A 22,509-nucleotide genomic window follows, 5' to 3' on the forward strand; every position below is an offset into this window, starting at 1 on the left:
TGATGGAGCTTTGGGTTCCTGTCTGCCATTTTTGTTTTTGTTTACACAGCTAAAGCTCTGAAATGGAGATGGCCTTTGGGAAGCATTACACTAGCTTGTTATCGTTATGCTAGTACTTCAGATGAACCGGCTTGGCTGGTTGGCTTTGCATACGAATGACATGCAAAGCCAACCAGAGCCGACAATGACATACTTCTAGTTTAGAACAAGTATAACCTGTTACTATGACTGCCTCCACAGGGTAACACAGGCAAATAATACTAAATTACTTTAATGTAATCGTCCTACATTTTAGAATGCAAGCACTGTTTTAAGCATTGCACAACTATTTGCAATGCATTGGCCACCACCTAACCAGAAATAGATGTCCTACAGCTGAAGTCGGAGGTTTACATACACTTAGGTTAGGTCAACCACTCGACAAATTTCTTGTTAACAAAATATCCTTTTGGCAAGTCGGTTAGGACATCTACTTTGTGCATGACACATGTAATTTTTCCAACAATTGTTTACAGACAGATTATTTCACTTATAATTCATACACTAAATTGACTGTGCCTTTAAACACCTTGTAAAATTCCAGAAAATTATGTCATGGCTTTAGAAGCTTCTGATAGGCAAATTGACATCATTTGAGTAAATTGGAGGTGTACCTGTGGATGTATTTCAAGGCCTACCTTCAAACTCAGTGCCTCTTTGCTTGACATTATGGGAAAATCAAAAGAAATCAGCCAAGACCTCAGAAAAAAATTGTAGGTCTCCACAAGTCTGGTTCATCCTTGGGAGCAATTTCCAAATGCCTGAAGGTATCATGTTCATCTGTACAAACAATAGTACGCAAGTATAAACACCATGGGACCACACAGCCATCATACCGCTCAGGAAGGAGACGCGTTCTGTCGCAATATAAGTGTATATATTGCGATTATATTTTAGGCACATTTGACGTTGTTGGTAATTGTTGACAACAGACTAAGACCATATCATTTATAATAAATAGTGAACCTTGTGTTTATATATTTGTATGAAAAGGTCTGCTGAAAAAGTACTATAAGCCAGCAAAACAATGCACTTTGGTTCTGTCTCCTGGTGCACTTTGGTGCGAAAAGTGCAAATCAATCCCAGAACAACAGCAAAGGACTTTGTGAAGATGCTGGAGGAAACGGGTACAAAAGTATCTATATCCACAGTAAAACAAGTCCTATATCGACATAACCTGAAAGGCTGCTCAGCAAGGAAGAAGCCACTGCTCCAAACACGCCGTAAAAAAGCCAGACTACGGTTTGCAACTGCACATGGGGACAAATATCGTACTTTTTGGAGAAATGTCCTCTGGTCTGATGAAACAAAAATAGAACTGTTTGGCCATAATGACCATCCGTTATGTTTGGAGGAAAAAGGAGGAGGCTTGCAAGCCTAAGAACACCATCCCAAACGTGAAGCCCGGGGATGGCAGCATCATGATGTGGGGGTGCTTTGCTGTAGGAGGGACTGGTGCACTTCACAAAATAGATGGTATAATGAGGGAGGAAAATGATGTGGATATATTGAAGCAACATCTCAAGACATCAGTCAGGAAGTTAAAGCTTGGTCGCAAATGTGTCTTCCAAATGGACAATGACCCCAAGGACAACAAAGTCAAGGTATTGGAGTGGCCATCACAAAGCTCTGACCTCAATCCTATAGAAAATTTGTGGGCAGAACTGAAAAAGCATGTGCGAGCAAGGAGGCCTACAAACCTGACTCAGTTACTCCAGCTCTGTCAGGAGGAATGGGCCAAAATTCACCCAACTTATTGTGGGAAGCTTGTGGAAGGCTACCTGAAATGTTTGACCCAAGATAAACAATTTAAAGGCAATGCTACCAAATACTAATTGAGTGCATGTAAACTTCTGACCCACTGGGAATGTGATAAAATAAATAAAAGCTGAAATAAATCATTCTCTCTATTATTCTGACATTTCACATTCTTAAAATAAAGTGGTGATCCTAACTGACCTAAGACGGGCATTTTTACTAGGATTAAATGTCAGGAATTGTGTAAAACTGAGTTTTTAAATGTATTTGGCTAAGGTGTATGTAAACTTCCGACTTCAACTGTATATGCAACGTTCACTGAAATGCTGCTAACAGTACCACAATTCCACGCACAACAAACTGAGCATTAATTTGACACTATCAATGAACATTGATTCTCTCGTTTTAATAGGGTCTGCTCTGTTCTATATTTTGGGAGTTGAGACAAAAAAAAATGTATTTTTTTAAAAAGGTTAATTTCTCGTCTATTACAGTAAAATGTCTCTAAGCGTTTTTGTTGGACCAAACCTCGTGTAAATAGAGAGTTTAAACTTATTCCTCTCTGACAACAAGCAGTTCTCTTTCATCGTTGTTGTGAGTGACAGGGGGAGGGGCTTGGTGTCTGTGTGAGTGGGAAAGTGCACATAAAAATAAAATAAACATTGATTCTTGCGATACAGGCATTTGGAACATCGCACTGAAACATACATTGGAATGAATTCTATATATCGCCCAGCCATAACATGACGCTATTAATCTTGCACCCAAAACATCTGGCTTGCGTCTGATTTGGATTGCTTGTTACACAACAGCGCAGGTACTAATTTAACAATTCCACGGGTCCGCCACTGCCCGTAGCTGAAAAATACTTCAGAGGAAGAGCTCCTCCACCCACCCTGCATCCCTTCCCAGTGGCTCCCTGCCCAGATAGGAACCCTATGAACACATGCGAGACAGTGTTCAGTTCCAGAGAGAGCGCCTGTTTGCTGCAAATGTGGTTGCATGCAGAAATTATAGTTGAATAGTCGAGCTGACTCTCTCACACCCCACCACACCCCTCCGCCCCACGAAGACCATATGGCTGCACACATTTTCTACACAGACTTGCATGCATGCTCTGACATAATTAGTACTCACAAACAGTGCACATAGATGTATACAGACACACAGACACTATTGAATTCACATGACATTTTAATAATTTGACAGACTCGGGCAAAGACTGACTTACAATAAGTATATCCTGGCTTTGTTGATCACTTTGTTCACTGAGGTAGGAAGTCTTTCTAGGATAAAATACATTTAGAGAACAATGCATTCTCTAGTCTTGTCGGTGTTGCTATCACAGGTTTGTGGCAAAGATTTAGTTCTGCAGTACCTGATGAAAGACTAATTTTGATTCATACCATGCAGTAGGTTTTCTTTCAGGACAGTCATAAAACTGTAGCTCACTGGCCTGTGGTCAATTGCATGCATGTTCAATCTTGATTGTTGTTACTGAAAATCATGGTATTTTTCCTCACATGACCAGGACCCGTATCCACAAAACATCAAAGATGCTTGAAGATCTATACAAACAGAAAGCCACAGGACTGGATAACATCCCAGCTAGATTCCTGAGTGATGCTACTGATTGTAACAGACCTTATGTAACACACATCATCAACCTTTCCATTCAACATGAAAGGTATCACGAGTCGAAGAGTTCCTTTATTCAAGAAAGGAAGCAAAGTTGAACAAGGGAACTACAGACCAGTGTCAATCTTGGGTGTGTTGTCAAAGGTTTTAGAAAAATCACTCCATGAACAGATCATCATAAAGTACAATGATGACCATGACATTTTATATGACCTTCAGTCCGGTTGTAGACAATCTTATTCTACCGATACCTGTTTACTATACTTGACAGAAAAGCATTTGATACTTTGAATCATGATATTTAGTTGTACAAACTGAAAGCAATTGATTTTTGCACTAACTCCTTATTATGGGTGAAGTCATACCTAACTGATAGGGTCCAAAGGGTGGATGTAGCCGGGACACTGTCTTATGCTAAGGAGATAAACTGTGGTGTCCTCCAGGGGAGCATTTTGGGGCCTTTGCTTTTTTTTTGCTCTACATAAATGACATGGATTCTGCTTGTTCATGCCCTCTGTTCCTGTATGCAGATGATTCTGTCCTCTTGGTTTCACATAAGAATAAGGAGATCGTTGAAAACACCCTAAGCTGCGAAATGACTAAAGTCAGTAAGTGGTTATCCGACAACAAACTGTCTCTGCATTAAGGCAAGACGGAATGTATCATGTTTGGTTCCAAAAACAAAGTGAGAAACCTTTCCAACTTCTCAAGTGTAATGGTGTAGCGGTGAAGGGAAAATGATCTGTTACATACTTGGGATGTGAACACATGACTGATGAACCCAGGGCTCTGAAGGTCATTGTGAATGTTCATTCCAGGACAAAGATCCTGGCAAGGGTAGCCAAGTTTGTGGATACAGAGACTATGAGAACCACGGCAACATCTCTGATACATTGCCACTATGACTATGCTTGTATCTCATGGTTCAGTGGCATAAAAAAAACTCTGAAGTACAAACTTCAAATGGCCCAAAACAAACTAATGAGAATTATACTTAAGCTCAGCCCGTGGATGCACATTTGTCCTAATCATTGCAGGGAACTGAACTGGCTTCCAGTTGATCTCCGGGTGGTGCAGATCAAACTGTTGATGGTTGTTAAAGTTGTACATGACCTTTCCCCCAGTTACCTGTCTGGCTATTTTAATTTCATTAGAGACTCTCATAGCCATCACACCAGAGCCAGTGTTGCCAATATCAGACTGCTGCGCTATTGGAGCATGTCAGGAAAAAGCTTTTTCCTTAACCCTGGTGCAGAGAAATGGAATGGTGTACCAAACCATATAAAATCTATCCCTACGCTAGGGAGTTTTAAGATAAACCTTAAGAAATGGTTTATGGGCAAAATGCTTTAAAACTGCACAGGCTTAAAGAAAGTTTAATTGTTTTCCATGAACATTACATGGTAATCTATGCTATTCCTTTTACAGTTTCCTCCCTATTGATGAGATGTATTCATGTGGGCCACAATAGAAATACGTTTTAAAACTTTTTTGTGTCATACTCAATGATTTTAATGGCATTGTATTGTATCCATATGCGTGGTTGTATTGTTTTCAAATGGTCAAATAAATCAAATAAAAACATCTCAGAAAAGGTTCAAACCTGTTTTAACACTAAAATAACGAACAGCTTTCACCTTGCGGGTTCTGGGTCCTTCATGACCATGGTATGCCACTGTATGTTAACTTTGATTTTAGTTCAACGTAAATTATAGCCCTTTCAAACATTGTATGCAACTTTAGAAATCGTCAAATGACTTGATGATCAGAATTGGTAAAAAACAAATGTAAAAAAAACACCAAACAATAATGGTGTTCATGGAAGGACACCATGGAAGAAGCCACTGCTGTCCAAAAAAAACATTGCTGCACGTCTGAAGTTTGCAAAAGTGTCCCTGGATGTTCCACAGCACTACTGGCAAAATATTCTGTGGACAGATGAAACTACAGTTGAGTTGTTTGGAAGGAACCCACAACACTATGTGTGGAGAAAAAAGGCACAGCACAGCACACCAACATCAAAACCTCATCCCAACTGTAAAGTATGGTGGAGGGAGCATCATGGTTTTGGGCTGCCTCAGGGCCTGGACAGCTTGCTCTCATCGATGGAAAAATGTATTTCCAAGTTTATCAAGACATTTTGCAGGAGAATGTTAGGCTATCTGTCCGCCAATTGAAGCTAAACAGAAGTTGGGTGATGCAACAGGACAACGACCCAAAACAAAGAAGTAAATCAACAACAGAATGGCTTCAACAGAAGAAAATATGCCTTCTGGACTGACCTCAACCTGATTGAGATGCTGTGGCATGACCTCGAGAGCAGTTCACATCCCAAGAATATTGCTGAACTGAGCCAGTTTTGTAAAGAGGAATGGTCCAAAATTCTTCCTGACCGTTGTGCAGGTCTGATCCGCAACTACAGAAAACGTTTGGTTGAGGTTATTGCTGCCAAGGAGAGTCAACCCGTTATTAAATACAAGGGTTCACATACTTTTCCCACCCTGCACTGTGAATGTTTACACGGTGTTCAATAAAGACATGAATGTATAATTGTTTTTGTGTTACTTTAAGCAGACTGTGTTTGTCTATTGTTGTGACCTAGATGAAGATCAGATCAGCTGTTTCAGCCACACCCGTTGCTGCCAGGTGTATAAAATCGAGCATACAGCCATGCAATTTCCATAGACACCTTCCCAACAAGTCATTTTGTCATATTTCTGCCCTAGTGCTTCCCTGGTCAACAATAAGTGCTGTTATTCTGTAGTGGAAACGTCTATGAGCAACAACGGCTCAGCCGTGAAGTGGTAGGCCACAAACTCACAGAACGGGATCACCGAGTACTGAAGTGCGTAGCGCATAAAAATAATCTGTCCACGGTTGCAACACTCACTACCTAGTTCTAAACTGCTAATGAAGGCAACATCAGCACAATAACCGTTCGTAGGGAGCTTCACGAAATGTGTTTCCATGGCCAAGCAGCCGCACACCAGCCTTAGATTACCGTGCACAATCCCAAGCATTGGTTGGAATGGTGTAAAGCTTGCCGCCACTGGACTCTGAAGCAGTGGAAACGCGTTCTCTGGAGTGATGAATCACGCTTCACCATCTGGCAGTCCGATGAACAAACCTGTGTTTGACGGATGCCAGGAGAACGCTACCTGCCCCAATACATAGTGCCAACTGTAAAGTTTGGTGGAGGATGAATAATGGTCTGGGGCTGTTTTTCATGGTTCGAGCTAGGGCAGCATATCAATGACATTCGAGACAATTCTGTGCTGTTTGGGGAATGCCCGTTCCTGTTTCAGCATGACAATGCCCCCATGCACAAAGTGAGGTCCATATAGAAATGGTTTGTTGAGATCGGTGTGGAACAACTTGACTGGCCTGCACTGAGCCCTGACCTCAATCTCATCAAACACCTTTGGGATGAATTGGAACGCTGACTGCGAGCCAGGCCTAATTGCCCAACATCAGTGCCCGACCTCACTAATGCTCTTGTGGCTGAATGGAATCAAGTCCCCGCAGCAAGGTTCTTACATCTAGTGGAAAGCCTTCCCAGAAGAGTGGAGGCTGTTATAGCAGCAAAGGGTGGACCAACTCCATATTAATGACCATAACTTAGGAATTAGATGTACTTTTGATCATGTAGTGTTCCTTCAATTGCCCAATTTAGACATATTTTTTAACAACGGCATGTTGTGCTCCAAATGGATAACTTGAAATAACATGATGTAGGTCATTTAAATAATCGAAAAAAAAAGGTGTTTTATTTATTAGCCTAGTGGTTATAAGGATTTAGGCATATCATGTGAAATGGGCCTCGTGAAACCATCGTCAAAAGCACGAGATACTGTTGCATGTAGGTCTAGATTATTTATCGATTGATCATATTGAAATATCTAAACATTATTTTAACTACTCCAAAGCAATGTGGTGCAGGAACCACTGACTAGCTTTAATGAAAAAAGTTTTAAACATTACTTAAACTTAACCCCATGCATTACACTGTGGTTCTTCTCAGACAATAAAAATTATATTTCAAAACAGTCGCACGTCATTAATTTCTACCGCACACCAATTTATGTTGTTACTCCAATGACCAGAAAATGTGAAATATTCCTCTATTAAGAAAGACAAGATGCTAATAATAACGCAAGTCTGTCGATACACTATGTTGTGCGAGTGGATAGGGAGAAACGTGAACTCACAGCTGCTCTTTGCTGTATTCGCTGGCAGTCTCTCGCTAGTCATGGTTTTATAAGTTTTGAAATCTCACAGTATGAACTTCGCTGTGGGCTCATGGAAGCTGCACGGGGATCTGCGATATCTGATTGGCCAGCAGTAGGCCTATAGGTGCACTTGATTTGCTCTCAGGGTTCGCTGGGTAGGCGTAGTTTGTTCCCTTAAGACACTTGAAATGGTTTTAAATGTGATCACTTCGACTACCCGGCACACAAGGCAGCAATCAAGTGCACCTACTGTAAACCGCAACCCCCCTAACTTGGATTAGCTAACACAACGTGCCATTGGAACACAGGAGTGATGGTTGCTGATAATGGGCCTCTGTACGCCTATGTAGTTATTCCATAAAAAATCGGCCTTTTCCAGCTAAAATAGTCATTTACAACATTAACAATGTCTACACTGTATTTCTGATCAATTAGATGTTATTTTAATGGACAAAAAAGTTGCTTTTCTTTCAAAAACAAGGACATTTCTAAATGACCCTGTTTTTTTTAACGGTAGTGTATGTTTGGATTTGTTTTACACTTTTTTTTGTTGCTATATGATTTCCTAGTCTTGATGTCTTCACTATTGTTCTACAATGTAGAACATTTTAAAAACATAAAGAAAAGCCCTTGAATAAATAGGTGTCCAAACTTTTGAGTGTGTGTGTGTGTGTGTGTGTGTGTGTGTGTGTGTGTGTGGTGTGTGTGTGTGTGTGTTTTAAATTGCCTAATAGTTTATTTTAAGCTTTTTTAAGCTCGTGGTTGTATTCATTTGGGATCTATCGCATCCAACACCTGTCCCAAACTATGTTTGTGGTATTTTTGTCTCGCACAGAATAAAATAGGTTGACTTTTGTACTATGGGGGATAGTAGATTGACATAGGCTACTATGTTTGTTAGGCCTACTCATCTTGTTGGCTGACAAAGTAAATGTGGACAGTTCTTCCAATATCTTCAATATGTGCCTCCAGAATTGGATAAGGACGCGCGCAGTTGCATCCCCAATGTATCGATCACGTGACTGAGAGCCATGTGAGTGAGGGGCACGCAGCCGGGAGAAGGGAATTATAATTATTATATTAAGCCCAAGGGCACAACGGCCACTGGCCGCAAAAGGCATGTATTTTTTTTTTAGGGGGCGTTACGGGCACAAAGGGGATGCAGCCGGGAAATTTGAGGCATTATCAAGTGCTTGTCAAATTGTGAATGAGAGACTGATGTAGTGTGTACAGCCTGTGCAAAAAACAAAGCAGAGCTCATGCCTTTCAAGAGACTTTTTTCAAATCAACATTAGGGTCGCATCATGCAGCCTTAGAATGTATAAAAATCAAAACATGTAGCCCAACATTTGTATCACAACTAAAGTTACATAAATAACTCTAAATTAAGCATATAGGAGTACCTGTGTCATTGTTAACACAGAATAGCCGCTTGTGCGCACTACCTCAGTAAATGTTTGGACATTTTCTTCATATTATGTTCTGTAGACCTGTCTAAAATAAATACTGGATTTATTGTGAAGGTGTAGGCTATGTTACATTGATTTATACTTTTTATAAATAAAATGTAGATGTTCCAAAGGTCTGCATCAGTGGCTTGTAGGCTATGTGTGGAAGCCAGGAGGTGCTAAATGTGTTTATGTTAATTAATGGTTAATGACTGTGAGACTGGCAGTGATTTGCTTGACAATCACCGGCTGACAAAATGTCATGACCACCACAGTCCTAGTTAAGGAAAAAGTTTTTTCCAGCCTTTCTCTTATAGTCTAGCAGTCTGACGTTGGCAACGCTGGCTCTGGTATGATGGAAGGTCAACTGGAAACCAATGCAGTTCCCTGAAATGAATAGGATCAATGTCCATTCTGGGGCTGAGCTTGAGTATAATTCTTATCAGTTTGTTCTGAGTCGCTCATAGTTTTTCTTTCAGAATTGTTGTCATTGCTCTGAACAGTGACACTGGATCAGATGTGTTCCCAGGGTCCTCCTAGTCTTCTTATGCAGGGTGATGGCCACCCTTGCCAGGAACTTTGTCTTGGAGTGAACCCCTCAATGACCTTCAGAGCCATGAGTACCTGTCATGTGTTGGTCCAGTTCACATCCCAAGTATGTAACAGAGCATTTCTCCTTCACCGCTACACCATTACACTTGACTGAGAAGTTGGGATGGTTTCTTTGTGTTTGGAACCAAACAGGATACATTCCACCTTGCCTAAATGCAGAGACAGTTTGTTGTCAGACAACCACTTGCTGACATTATAAAAGTTTACTGCTCAGGTTCTGTTCTGGCAGAATCCCCCCCCACACACACACACACACTTCCTAATATTGTGTTGTACCCCCCTTTGCCCTCAGAACAGCCTCAATTTGTCGGGGCATGGAGTCTACAAGGTGTCAAAAGCGTTCCTCAGGGATGGTGCCCATTTTGACTCACTCCAATGCTTCCCACACTTATGTCAAGTTGGCTGGATGTCCTTTGGGCGGTGGACCATTCTTGATACACATGGAAAACTGAGCCTGAAAAACCCAGCAGCGTTGAGGTTCTTGAAACAAATGTGTGTGCCTGGCACCTACTACCATATCCCATTCAAAGGCACTTTCTGTAAATCTTTTGTTGCCCATTCACCCTCTGAGTGGCACACACACAATCCATTATGTTATATTATCCTACATTAATTTCACATTTCCACAAACTTCGAAGTGTTTTCTTTCAAATGGTATCAAGAATGTGCATATCCTTGCTTCAGGTCCTGAGCTACAGGCAGTTAGATTTGGGTATGTCATTTTAGGTGAGCATTTTTTTTAAAGGGTCCGAACCTTAAGAGGTTTTAACAAGTGACATCAATAAGGGATTGTAGTATTCATCTGGTTCGTCTGTCATGGAAAGAGCAGGTGTCCTTAATATTTTGTACACTCAGTGTAAATGAGCCAATTTAGCATTCGTTATCTGTAATGGGTATGATACATTAGGCATTGTTGCTCACTGTTTGCATATAGATAAATGCACAAACAAAAAAATCCAGTGCCACCCATGTTCAAAGAATAGCTTTTTATTTTAATTTGAGTACTCGGAAAAATAATCATGTGAGTACTCGACCAGTCAAAGGTAAAATGCCCATCCGTACTCCTCTGGCACCTGTACGATCGGCAGCATCACTCAAGAACCAAGGTGTCTTTTTGTTTGTCATGATCTTGAAGCATCTTTGCAACATCTGAAATTGAAACCTGGGAAAAGGCAAACTGTCCTTCGAAGATGCCCTTGGCTGAATAATAGGTTTGAGTATGAGGGTTTCCAAATTCTACAGAGCATTCTCTGAGTTGGTCAACAAGGTTGCTGGCAATGGTGGTGAAAAACTCACTAAAATGATCAGCCACCTGTTACTGTTTTCTACAAGTTGTATTCCACATTAATGTACAACTGTGAATTATATATTGTCTACACGTTAATTAATCAATAAGGGTTTGTGTGTAGATTATAATATTTACTGTATTTTTAGGCTACTCTCACAGACCCATTTTCTCTCTCCCCCTTTCCCCACTCACTCACTCTCTGCAGGATGAACTTGACCTCACAGAGAAACACAGGGAGGCCATGTTCAACCTGCCTGCAGAGAAAAAATGGCAGATCTACTGCAGCAAGAAAAAGGTAAGGTTTTCTGACCGCATCGTTGTGTGCTTGTCATGTAATTCAAGTGTGTCTGCGTGCATATGCATGTTTGTGTCGGTCTCCCTGTTGTAGTAATCTTGGTATAAGTGCAATTCTGTGCCCCATTAGAGGGCATAATGCAAGTCCAAGCATCTTGCCCTTTTAGCTTAACTAATCCATCACTGGTTAATTTCAACAGAAGCCTGCACCAACTTTTCCAAAACATTTTAGAGGACCACTTCACTTAATGAAGATGTTCTCAGCAAAGCATCTAATCTCTTTAACCAAAGAGCTGCAGTGAATAAATTTCTCATCGAGTGGAACGGCCCACAATATTAATGTGCCCCCCTCCCCCTGTACCGGTCATAATAAATCTTGCTAAAGTTTCTCAGTCGCCTGATACAGTGCAAGGGTTTCAATCAGCTAAAATGCAGGATAGCCGCTTTCTGTGGAGAAAAGTCTATAAGAGGATGTTTAGTATTTTCTTGTACTCTTTGACCCCTATGAGAGGTTGTTTGGGTGGAGCCTGTTGCCATTTAGAGATGCTGCCCATCTGGCAAAGAACAGTCAGCTGTAGGTCATCCCCGCACTTTAGTTGTTTTAAGGCCATGGCGAAGTGCAGGATACCCTTAGCCAGTTGGAGGCTGTGTAGGTTGCACAAATCTGTTGCTATATACCATCGTTAACTCCAGGTGATGAGGCAGGGGAGTTGAATTCGCTGACCAGGATAATACACAAAATGAACCATCCTGCAGGGATATGACCACACAGCTGCTTTTCCAAAGACTTCAGCTGTAGAATTGTCCATGCTGGTATTCTCAGCTGTAGAATTGTCCGTGCTGGTATTCTCAGCTGTAGAATTGTCCGTGCTGGTATTCTCAGCTGTAGAATTGTCCGTGCTGGTATTCTCAGCTGTAGAATTGTCCGTGCTGGTATTCTCAGCTGTAGAATTGTCCGTGCTGGTATTCTCAGCTGTAGAATTGTCCGTGCTGGTATTCTCAGCTGTAGAATTGTCCGTGCTGGTATTCTCAGCTGTAGAATTGTCCGTGCTGGTATTTTGGCAGATTTATAATCGTAGGTAAAAGGATATATTAACTGCATGAGTTTTTGTGATATGAATTGTATTTGGTCTGAGCTGTATTTGGTTTAATGCTCTTTAAGGGAGACCGGAGTTTGACACAAGATGATAGATCGCTCAATGTCTGGAATGGAGTATGATAGTGGTGAGAGACAGCTTAGTTTTGTTGGAGTAATAACTTAGAAAATATGGTTTGTATTCTCACAGTGAGTCTAGGGAGTTGATAAGGACACGCCACATTTCACATCCAGTCACAACTGGTGACCTCATCAGCTTTTTGACATGTATTCTCTCTGACCCCATCCACACTCTGCTTGCTTACTGCTGGACTTTTTGGACTCTCGTCTTGTGACATAAATGACCTTTCCATGACCTGTCTGTACAACTCATCCTCAAGCATTGGCTGATGGTCCTTTTTATATGGACAATAAAACCCCTACACTGCCTCTTTCATATCCAATGTTTGTCACTTGCTTACTGAGTTTAGGCTTGTTCAAACAACAGGTTGCCATGGTTTAATTCCAGGACCTTCGAAGCCGCATGATCCTGGGAAAATTATTTGGAAGAAAGAACTGCCTCCCTCCTTAGCCCGAAGATGGATGACTCCACTGTTTAGAGTAGCAGAAAGCATATTCTGTTTGTCACATGCTGCTTTAAGGTATTAATATTATCTTGACAAGGAAGCTGGGGAGCAGGTAGCCTAGTGGTTAGAGCGTTGGGCCAGTAACTGAAAGGTTGCTAGTTTAAATCCCTACGCTGACAAGGTAAAAGTCTGTTGTTCTGCCCCTGATCAAGGCAGTTTAACCCACTGTTCCTAGGCCGTCATTGTAAATAAGAATTTGTTCTTAACTGACTTGCTTAGTTAAATAAAGGTTAAAAAAATAACCCCACCCCTCATTCTCTGCAGCCTCACCAAACACAAGCTTTAACTCTCTTCGACGCTCTGGAAAGGCGAGGTGGCCATTTTATCTGATGCTTCCCATCAGCCTCCAACAATTAGGATTTTAATTTGGTCCAGATGGCAGGCAGACAACAAGTTCTCCACTGTAATGTCGGAGCGAATAGTCAGGGGGCCGGAACATGATCATAATAATTTGTACACTTCAAATGTACCACAACTAAAGGCAAAATGACGTTGTATTTGAAAATAAAATCATTTCATACCCTGATTACATTGAGACACGATCTCATTTGTGAGAGAACTTGGAAACAGATTTTCTAAATTAAGCTCTCTCACTCTAGATAGTTAGTTTGGGGACACTTATAAATGTCCTTGTTTTTGAAAGAAAAGCAAGGTTTGGTCAGCATGTCACACACACAAGCCTTAACGTGTCCTGTACCAGAGGACAGACGCCTGAAGTTGTGCCTCTGTTTTAACAACATGTCTGGCACGGTTGTGGTTGAAGGGTTAATGTGGGTGAGGGGACAGGGTGGGAAAAAAAACACATACGCTACCGTTCAAAACTTTGGGGTCACTTAGAAATGTCCTTGTTTTTTAAAGAAAAGCTCATTTTTTTTGGTCCATTAAAATAAAATAAAATTGATCAGAATTACAGTGTAGACATTGTTAATGTTGTAAATGACTATTGTAGCTGGAAACGGCAGATTTTTTATTTTTATGGAATATCTACATTTATCAGCAACCATCACATTGTGTTAGCTAATCCAAGTTTATAATTTTAAAAGGCTAATTGATCATTAGAGAACCATTTTGCAATTATGTTAGCACAGCTGAAAACGGTTGTTCTGATTAAAGAAGCTAGTTGAGTATCTGGAGCATCAGTATTTGTGGATTTAATTACAGGCTCAAAATGGCCAGAAACAAATAACTTTCTTCTGGAACTCGTCAGTCTATTCTTGTTCTGAGAAATGAAGGCTATTCCATGTGAGAAATTGGCAAGAAACTGAGGATCTCATACAGCGCTGTGTACTACTCCCTTCGCAGAACAGCGCAAACTGGCTCTAACCAGAATAGAAAGAGGAGTGGGAGGCCCCAGTACTGAACTGAGCCAGAGGACAAGTTCATTAGAGTGTCTAGTTTGAGAAACAGACATCTTAAAAGTCCTCAAGTGGCAGCTTCATTAAATAGTATCCACAAAACACCAGTCTCAACGTCAACAGTGAAGAGGCAAATCTGGGATGCTGGCCTTCTAGGCAGAGTTGCAAATTAAAAGCTATATCTCAGACTGGCCAATTAAAAAAAAATATTAAAATGGGCAAAAGAACACAGACACTGAACAGATGAAGATTGGAAAGAAGTGGTATGGACAAGCAAATCTAAGTTTGAGGTGTTCGGATCACAAAGAACAACATTCGTGAGATGAAGAAAAAATGAAAAGATGCTGGAGGAGCGCTTGACGCCATCTGTCAAGCATGGTGGAGGCAAAGTGATGGTCTGGGGGTGCTTTGGTGGTGGTAAAGTGGGAGATTTTCACAGGGTAAAAGGGATCTTGAAGAAGGAAGGCTATCACTCCATTTTGCAACACCATGCCATACACTGTGGATGGCGCTTAATTGGAGCCAATTTCTTCCTACAACAGGACAATGACCCAAAGCACAGCTCCAAACTATGCAAGAACTATTTAGGGAAGAAGCAGTCAGCTGGTATTCTGTCTATAATGGAATGGTAAGCACAGTCACTGGATCTCAACCCTTTTGAGCTGTTGTAGGAGCAGCTTGACCATATGGTACTTAAGAAGTGCCCATTAAGCCAATCCAATTTATGGGTGCTCCTTCTGGAAGTATGGGGTGAAATCGCTTCAGATTACCTCAACAAATTGACAACTAGAATGCCAAAGGTCTGCAAGGCTGTAATTGCTGCAAATAGAGGATTCTTTGACGAAAGCAAAGTTTGAAGGACACACTTATTATTTCAATTAAGAATAATTATTTATAACCTTGCCAACGTCTATTTTTCCTATTAATTTCGCAACTCATTTCATGTATGTTTTCATGGAAAACAAGGACATTTCTAAGTGACCTCAAACTTTTGAACGTGTTTGTATGTATATGTGTATATATACATACACATACACATACATACAGTTGAAGTCATACGTTTTTCAACCACTCCACAAATTTCTTGTTAACAAACTATAGTTTTGGTAATCTGGAAGGACATCTACTTTGTACATGACACAAGTAATTTTTCCAACAATTGTTTACAGACAGATTATTTCACTTCTAATTCACTGTATCACAATTCTATAGTGCCAGAAGTTTACATACACTAAGTTGACTGTGCCTTTAAACAGCTTGGAAAATTCCAGACAATGATGTCATGGCTTTAGAAGCTTCTGATAGGCTAATTGACATCATTTGAGTCAATTGGAGGTGTACCTGTGGATGTATTTCTAGGCCTACCTTCAAACTCAGTGCCTCTTTGCTTGACATCATGGGAAAATCAAAAGAAATCAGCCAAGACCTCAGAAAAACAATTGTAGACCTCCACAAGTCTGGTTCATCCTTGGGAGCAGTTTCCTGAAGGTACCACGTTCATCTGTACAAACAATAGAATGCAAGTATAAACACCATGGGACCACGCAGCCGTCATACCGATCAGGAAGGAGACGCGTTCTGTCTCCTAGAGATGAACGTACTTTGGTGTGAAAAGTTCAAATCAATTCCAGGACCTCACTGCAACACAAGGTCCTTGTGAAGATACTGGATGAAACGGATACAAACATATCTATATCCACAGTAAAACAAATCCTATATCGACATAACCTGAAAGGCCGCTCAACAAGGAAGAAGCCACTGCTCCAAAACCGCCATTAAAAAAGCCAGACTACGGTTTGCAACTGCGCATGGGGGCGAAGATAGTACTTTTTGGAGAAATATCCTCTGGTCTGATGAAACAAAAATAGAACTGTTTGGCCATTGACCATCATTATGTTTGGAGGAAAAAGGGGGATGCTTGCAAGCCGAAGAACACCATCCCATTCGTGAAGCCCGGGGTGGCAGCATCATGTTGTGGGAGTGCATTGCTACAGGAGGGATTGGTGCACTTCATAAAATAGATAATTTCCCTTCCTCATGATGTTATGTGGATATATTGAAGCAACATCTCAAGACATCAATCAGGAAGTTTAAGCTTGGTTGCAGATGGGTCTTCCAAATGGACCCCAATCATACTTCCAAAGTTGTGGCAAAATGGCTTAAGGACAACAAAGTCAAAATATTGGAGTGGCCATCACAAATCAAATCAAATCAAATTTATTTATATAGCCCTTCGTACATCAGCTGATATCTCAGTGCTGTACAGAAACCCAGCCTAAAACCCCAAACAGCAAGCAATGCATGTGAAAGAAGCACGGTGGCTAGGAAAAACTCCCTAGTAAGGCCTAAAACCTAGGAAGAAACCTAGAGAGGAACCAGGCTATGAGGGGTGGCCAGTCCTCTTCTGGCTGTGCAGGGTGGATATTATAACAGAACATGGTCAAGATGTTAAAATGTTCATAAATGACCAGCATGGTCAAATAATAATAATCATAGTAGTTGTCGAGGGTGCAACAAGCACGTCCGGTGAACAGGTCAGGGTTCCATAGCCGCAGGCAGAACAGTTGAAACTGGAGCAGCAGCACGGCCAGGTGGACTGGGGACAGCAAGGAGTCATCATACCAGGTAGTCCTGAGGCATGGTCCTAGGGCTCAGGTCCTCCGAGAGAAAGACAGAAAGAGAGAATTAGAGAGCATATTTAAATTCACACAGGACACCGGATAAAATTTTACATTTACATTTAAGTCATTTAGCAGACGCTCTTATCCAGAGCGACTTACAAATTGGTGCATTCACCTTATAATATCCAGTGGAACAACCACTTTACAATAGTGCATCTAAATATTTAAGGGGGGGGTTAGAAGGATTACTTTATCCTATCCCAGGTATTCCTTGAAGAGGTGGGGTTTCAGGTGTCTCCGGAAGGTGGTGATTGACTCCGCTGTCCTGGCGTCGTGAGGGATAAGACAAGAGAAATACTCCAGATGTAACAGACTGACCCTAGCCCACCGACACATAAACTACTGCAGCATAAATACTGGAGGCTGAGACAGGAGGGATCAGAAGACACTGTGGCCCCATCCACAAAGCACTGACCTCAACCCTATAGAAAATTTGTGGGGAGAACTGAAAAAGCATGTGCGAGCAAGGAGGCCTACAAACCTTACTCAGTTACACCAACTCTGTCAGGGGGAATGGGCAAAAATTCACCCAACTTATTGTGGGAAGCTTGTGGAAGGCTACCTGAAACGTTTGACCCAAGTTAAAGAATTTAAAGGCAATGCTACCAAATACTAATTGAGTGCATGTAAACTTCTGACCCACTGGGAATGTGATGAAAGAAAGAAAAGCTGAAATAAATCATTCTCTCTACTATTATTCTGACATTTGACATTGTTAAATAAAGTGGTGATCCTAACTGACCTAAGACAGGGAATTGTTACTAGGATTAAATGTCAGGAATTGTGAAACTGAGTTTAAATGTATTTGGCTAAGGTATATGTAAATTTCCGACTTCAAGTGTGTGTGTGGGTGGGTGGGTGGGTGGGTGGGTGGGTGGGTGGGTAGGTAGGTAGTCTGGACACCTACTCATTCGTTTTTTTTTTTTTTTTTATTATTTTCTACTGTGTAGAATAATAGTGAAGACATCAAAACTATAAAATAGCCTATATGGAATCATGTAGTAACCAAAAAAGTGTTAAACATATCAAAGTATATTTGAGATTCTTCAAAGTAGCCAGCCACCCTTTCCCTTGACAGCTTTGCACACTCTTGGCATTCTCTCAACCAGCTTCATGAGGTCACCTGGAATGCATTTCAATTAACGTGTGCCTTGTTAAAAGTTAATTTGCGTAATTTCTTTCCTTAACTTCTCTGGGCTAGGTGGGATGTGACCGTCCCACACTATTCAACAGCCAGTGAAATAGCATGGCGCGAAATACAAAACAGCAAAAATCTCATAATTTCATTTTTTCAAACAATCAACTATTTTACACCATTTTAAAGATAAGACTCTCCTTAATCTAACCACATTGTCCGATTTCAAAAAGGCTTTACGGCGAAAGCATAAAATTAGATTATGTTAGGACATAAACTTCACAAGAAAGTCCACACAGCCATTTTCCAAGCAAGGACATGCATCACAAAAACCAAAACTACAGCTAAAATATTCACTAACCTTTGATGATCTTCATCAGATGGCACTCATAGGACTTTATGTTATACAATACATGTATGTTTTGCTCGATAAAGTTCATATTTATATCCAAAAACAGCATTTTACATTGTCGTGTGATGTTCAGAAAATGTATTTCCACCAAAACTGCCAGTGAATGTGCACATCAATTTACAAAAATACTCATCATAAACGTTGATAAAATTTACAACAGTTATTGAAAGAATTCTAGATACACTACTCCTTGACACAACCGCTTTGTCAGATTTCAAAATAACTTTACGGAGAAAGCACATTGTTCAATATTCTGAGTACATAGCTCAGCCATCGAAGCAAGCTATACAGCTACCTGCCAAGTTCTGGCATCAACAAAACTCTGAATTAGTATTATAAATATTCTCTTACCTTTGCTGATCTTCGTCAGAATGCACTCCAAGGACTCATACTTCCACAAGAAATGTTTGTTTTGTTCAAAATACTCCATATTTATGTCCAAATACCTCCGTTTTGTTCGTGCGTTCAGATCACTATCCAAAGGCATAACGCGCGAGTGCAGTACCAGAGACGAAAAGTCAAAATGTTCCATTACTGGTCGTAGAAACATGTCAAACGTTTACAATCAATCCTTAGGGTATTTGTAACATAAAACGTCGATAATATTCCAACCGGACAATAGCGTATTCATTCAAGAAGAAAAAGGAGGGGCTCGCGCATCACCAAGCCCTTTGTCCTCAGGCAGTCCACTCATTGACTGAGCTACTATTCTCTGCCCAGTAACAGGAGAAGGATGGAAAAACGTTCTGAAGGCTGTTGACAGCCAATGGAAGCCTTAGGAAGTGCAACGTGACCCCACAGACACTGTAGTTTAGATAGGGATTCAGAAGAAGAACTACAATTCTCAGATTTCCACACTTCCTGGTTGGATTTTTCTCAGGTTTTTGCCTGCCATATGAGTTCTGTTATACTCACAGACATCATTCAAACAGTTTTAGAAACTTCAGAGTTTTTTTCTATCCAAATCTACTAATAATATGCAAATATTTGACTCTGGGCCTGAGTATTAGGCAGTTGACTCTGGGCACGCTTTTCATCCGAAATCGAAAATACTGCCCCCTATACCCTAAAAAGTTAATGTGTTTGAGCCAATCAGTTGTGTTGTGACAAGGTAGGGGTGGTATACAGAAGATAGCCCTATCTGGTAAAACACCAAGTCCATATAATGGCAAGAACAGCTCAAATAAGTAAAGAGAAACAACAGTCCGTCATTACTTTAACTTGTTAGGGCTAGGGGGCAGCATTTGCACGTCTGGATAAAAAAAATGTACCCGATTTAATCTGGTTACTAATCCTACCCAGTAACTAGAATATGCATATACTTATTATATATGGATAGAAAACACTCTAAAGTTTCTAAAACTGTTTGAATGGTGTCTGTGAGTATAACAGAACTCATTTGGCAGGCAAAACCCTGAGACATTTTCTGACAGGAAGTGGATACCTGATGTGTTGTATTGACTTTAAACCTATCCCATTGAAAAACACAGGGGTTTAGGAATATGTTGGCACTTCCTATTGCTTCCACTAGATGTCACCAGCCTTTACAAAGTGTTTTGAGTCTTCTGGAGGGAGATCTGACCGAACAAGAGCCATGGAACGATGATGTCCCATTAGACACCTGGCGCGCGAGTTCATGTTGGGTACCCTCGTTCCAATACGTTATAAAAGAGTATGCATTCGTCCACCTTGAATATTATTCATGTTCTGGTTAAAAAAGGCCCTAATGATTTATGCTATACAACGTTTGACATGTTTGAACGAACGGAAATATATTTTTTCCCCTCGTTCATGACGGGAAGTCCGGCTGGCTTAGATCATGTGCGAACAAGACGGAGATTTTTGGACATAAATGATGAGCTTTTTTGAACAAAACTACATTCGTTATGGACCTGTGATACCTGGAAGTGACATCTGATGAAGAGAATCAAAGGTAATGGATTATTTACATAGTATTTTCGATTTTAGATCTCCCCAACATGACGTCTAGTCTGTATCGCAACGCGTATTTTTCTGGGCGCAGTGCTCAGATTATTGCAAAGTGTGATTTCCCAGTAAGGTTATTTTTAAATCTGGCAAGTTGATTGCGTTCAAGAGATGTAAATCTATAATTCTTTAAATGACAATATAATATTTTACCAATGTTTTCTAATTTTAATTATTTAATTTGTGACGCTGACTTGACTGCCGGTTATTGGAGGGAAACGATTTCCTCAACATCAATGCCATAGTAAAACGCTGTTTTTGGATATAAATATGAACTTGATAGAACTAAAAATGCATGCATTGTCTAACATAATGTCCTAGGAGTGTCATCTGATGGAGATTGTAAAAGGTTAGTGCATCATTTTAGCTGGTTTTATGGTTTTGGTGACCCTGTCTTTGACTTGACAAAACATTACACACAACTCTTGTAAATGTACTGTCCTAACATACTCTAAATTTATGCTTTCGCCGTAAAACCTTTTTGAAATCGTAAAACGTGGTTAGATTAAGGAGATGTTTATCTTTCAAATGGTGTAAAATAGTTGTATTTTTGAAAAATTTGAATTTTGACATTTATTTGGATTCAAATTTGCCGCTCTTGAAATGCACCTGCTGTTGATGGAGTGCACCACGGGTGGCACGCTAGCGTCCCACCTAGCCCATAGAGGTTAAGACATGAAGGTCAGTCGATACAGAACATTTCAAGAACTTTGGAAGTATCTTCAAGTGCAGTTGAAAAAACCATCAAGCACTATGATGAAACTGGCTCTCTTGAGGACTACCACAGGAAAGTAAGACCAAGAGTTACCTCTGTTGCAGAGGATAAGTTCATTAGAGTTAACTGCACCTCAGATTGCAGCCCAAATAAATGCTTCACAGAGTTCAGACACATCTCAACATCAACTGTTCAGAGGACACTGCGTGAATCAGGCCTTCATGGTCGAATTGTTGCAAAGAAACCAATACTAAAGGACACCAATAATAAGAAGAGACTTGCTTTGGCCAAGAAACACGAGCAATGGACATTAGACCGGTGGAAATCTGTTTTTGTCTGAGTCCAAATTTGAGATTTTTGATTCCAACCTCTGTATCTTTGTGAGACGCAAAGTAGGTTAACGGATGATCTCCGCGTATGTGGTTCCCACCGTGAAGCATGGAGGAGGTGTGATAGTGTGGGGGTGCTTTGCTGGTGACACTGTCTGTGATTTATTTAGAATTCAAGGCAGACTTAACCAGCATGGCTACCAAAGCATTCTGCAGCGATACACAGTCCCACTAAGAGCAAACCAGATGGGATGATCATCTGTTTTTCAACAGGACAGTGACCCAACACACCTCCAGGCTGTGTAAGGGCTGTTTGACCAAGAAGGAGAGTGATGGAGTGCTGCATCAGATGACCTGGCCTCCACAATCACTCGACCTCAACCCAATTGAGATGATTTGGGATGAGTTGGACCGCAGAGTGAAGGAAAAGCAGCCAACACATGCTCAGCGTATGTGGGAATTCCTTCAAGACTGTTGGAAAGCATTCCAGGTGATTCTGGTTGAGAGAATGCCAATAGTGTGCAAAGCTGTCATCAAGGCAAAGGGTGGCTACTTTGAAGAATATGAAATATATTTTGATTTGTTTAACACTTTTTTTCGTTACTACATGATTCCATATGTGTTATTTCATAGTTTTGATGTCTTCACTATTATTCTACAATGTGGAGAATAGTAAAAAAAAAAAAAATATAAGAAAAACCCTTGAATGAGTAGGTGTGTCAACTTTTGACTGGTTGTGTGTTTCTGCCAATCACATAAGTTGCATGGACTGTCTCTTTGTGCAATGATAGTGTTTAACATGATTTTTGAATGACTACCTCATCTCTGTAAGGTCTCTCAGTCGAGCAGTGAATTTCAAACACAAATT

General features: G+C 40.7%; 1 protein-coding gene across 4 annotated transcripts in view; it reads left to right on the forward strand.

Moving 5' to 3' along the window:
* The window catches only part of LOC106571498 (disheveled-associated activator of morphogenesis 1), a 140,149-nt gene that overhangs the window by 69,474 nt on the left and 48,166 nt on the right, over positions 1-22,509 (forward strand). For all 4 annotated transcript variants that reach the window (XM_045695770.2, XM_045695771.2, XM_082961852.1 and 1 more), the window contains one exon: positions 11,218-11,307. In XM_045695770.2, the coding sequence (XP_045551726.1) occupies positions 11,218-11,307 (90 nt within the window). The remainder of the gene's footprint in view (positions 1-11,217; positions 11,308-22,509) is intronic.

Source organism: Salmo salar, chromosome 15, assembly GCF_965601325.2.
Source record: "Salmo salar chromosome 15, fSalSal1, whole genome shotgun sequence".
Taxonomy (NCBI): domain Eukaryota; kingdom Metazoa; phylum Chordata; class Actinopteri; order Salmoniformes; family Salmonidae; genus Salmo; species Salmo salar.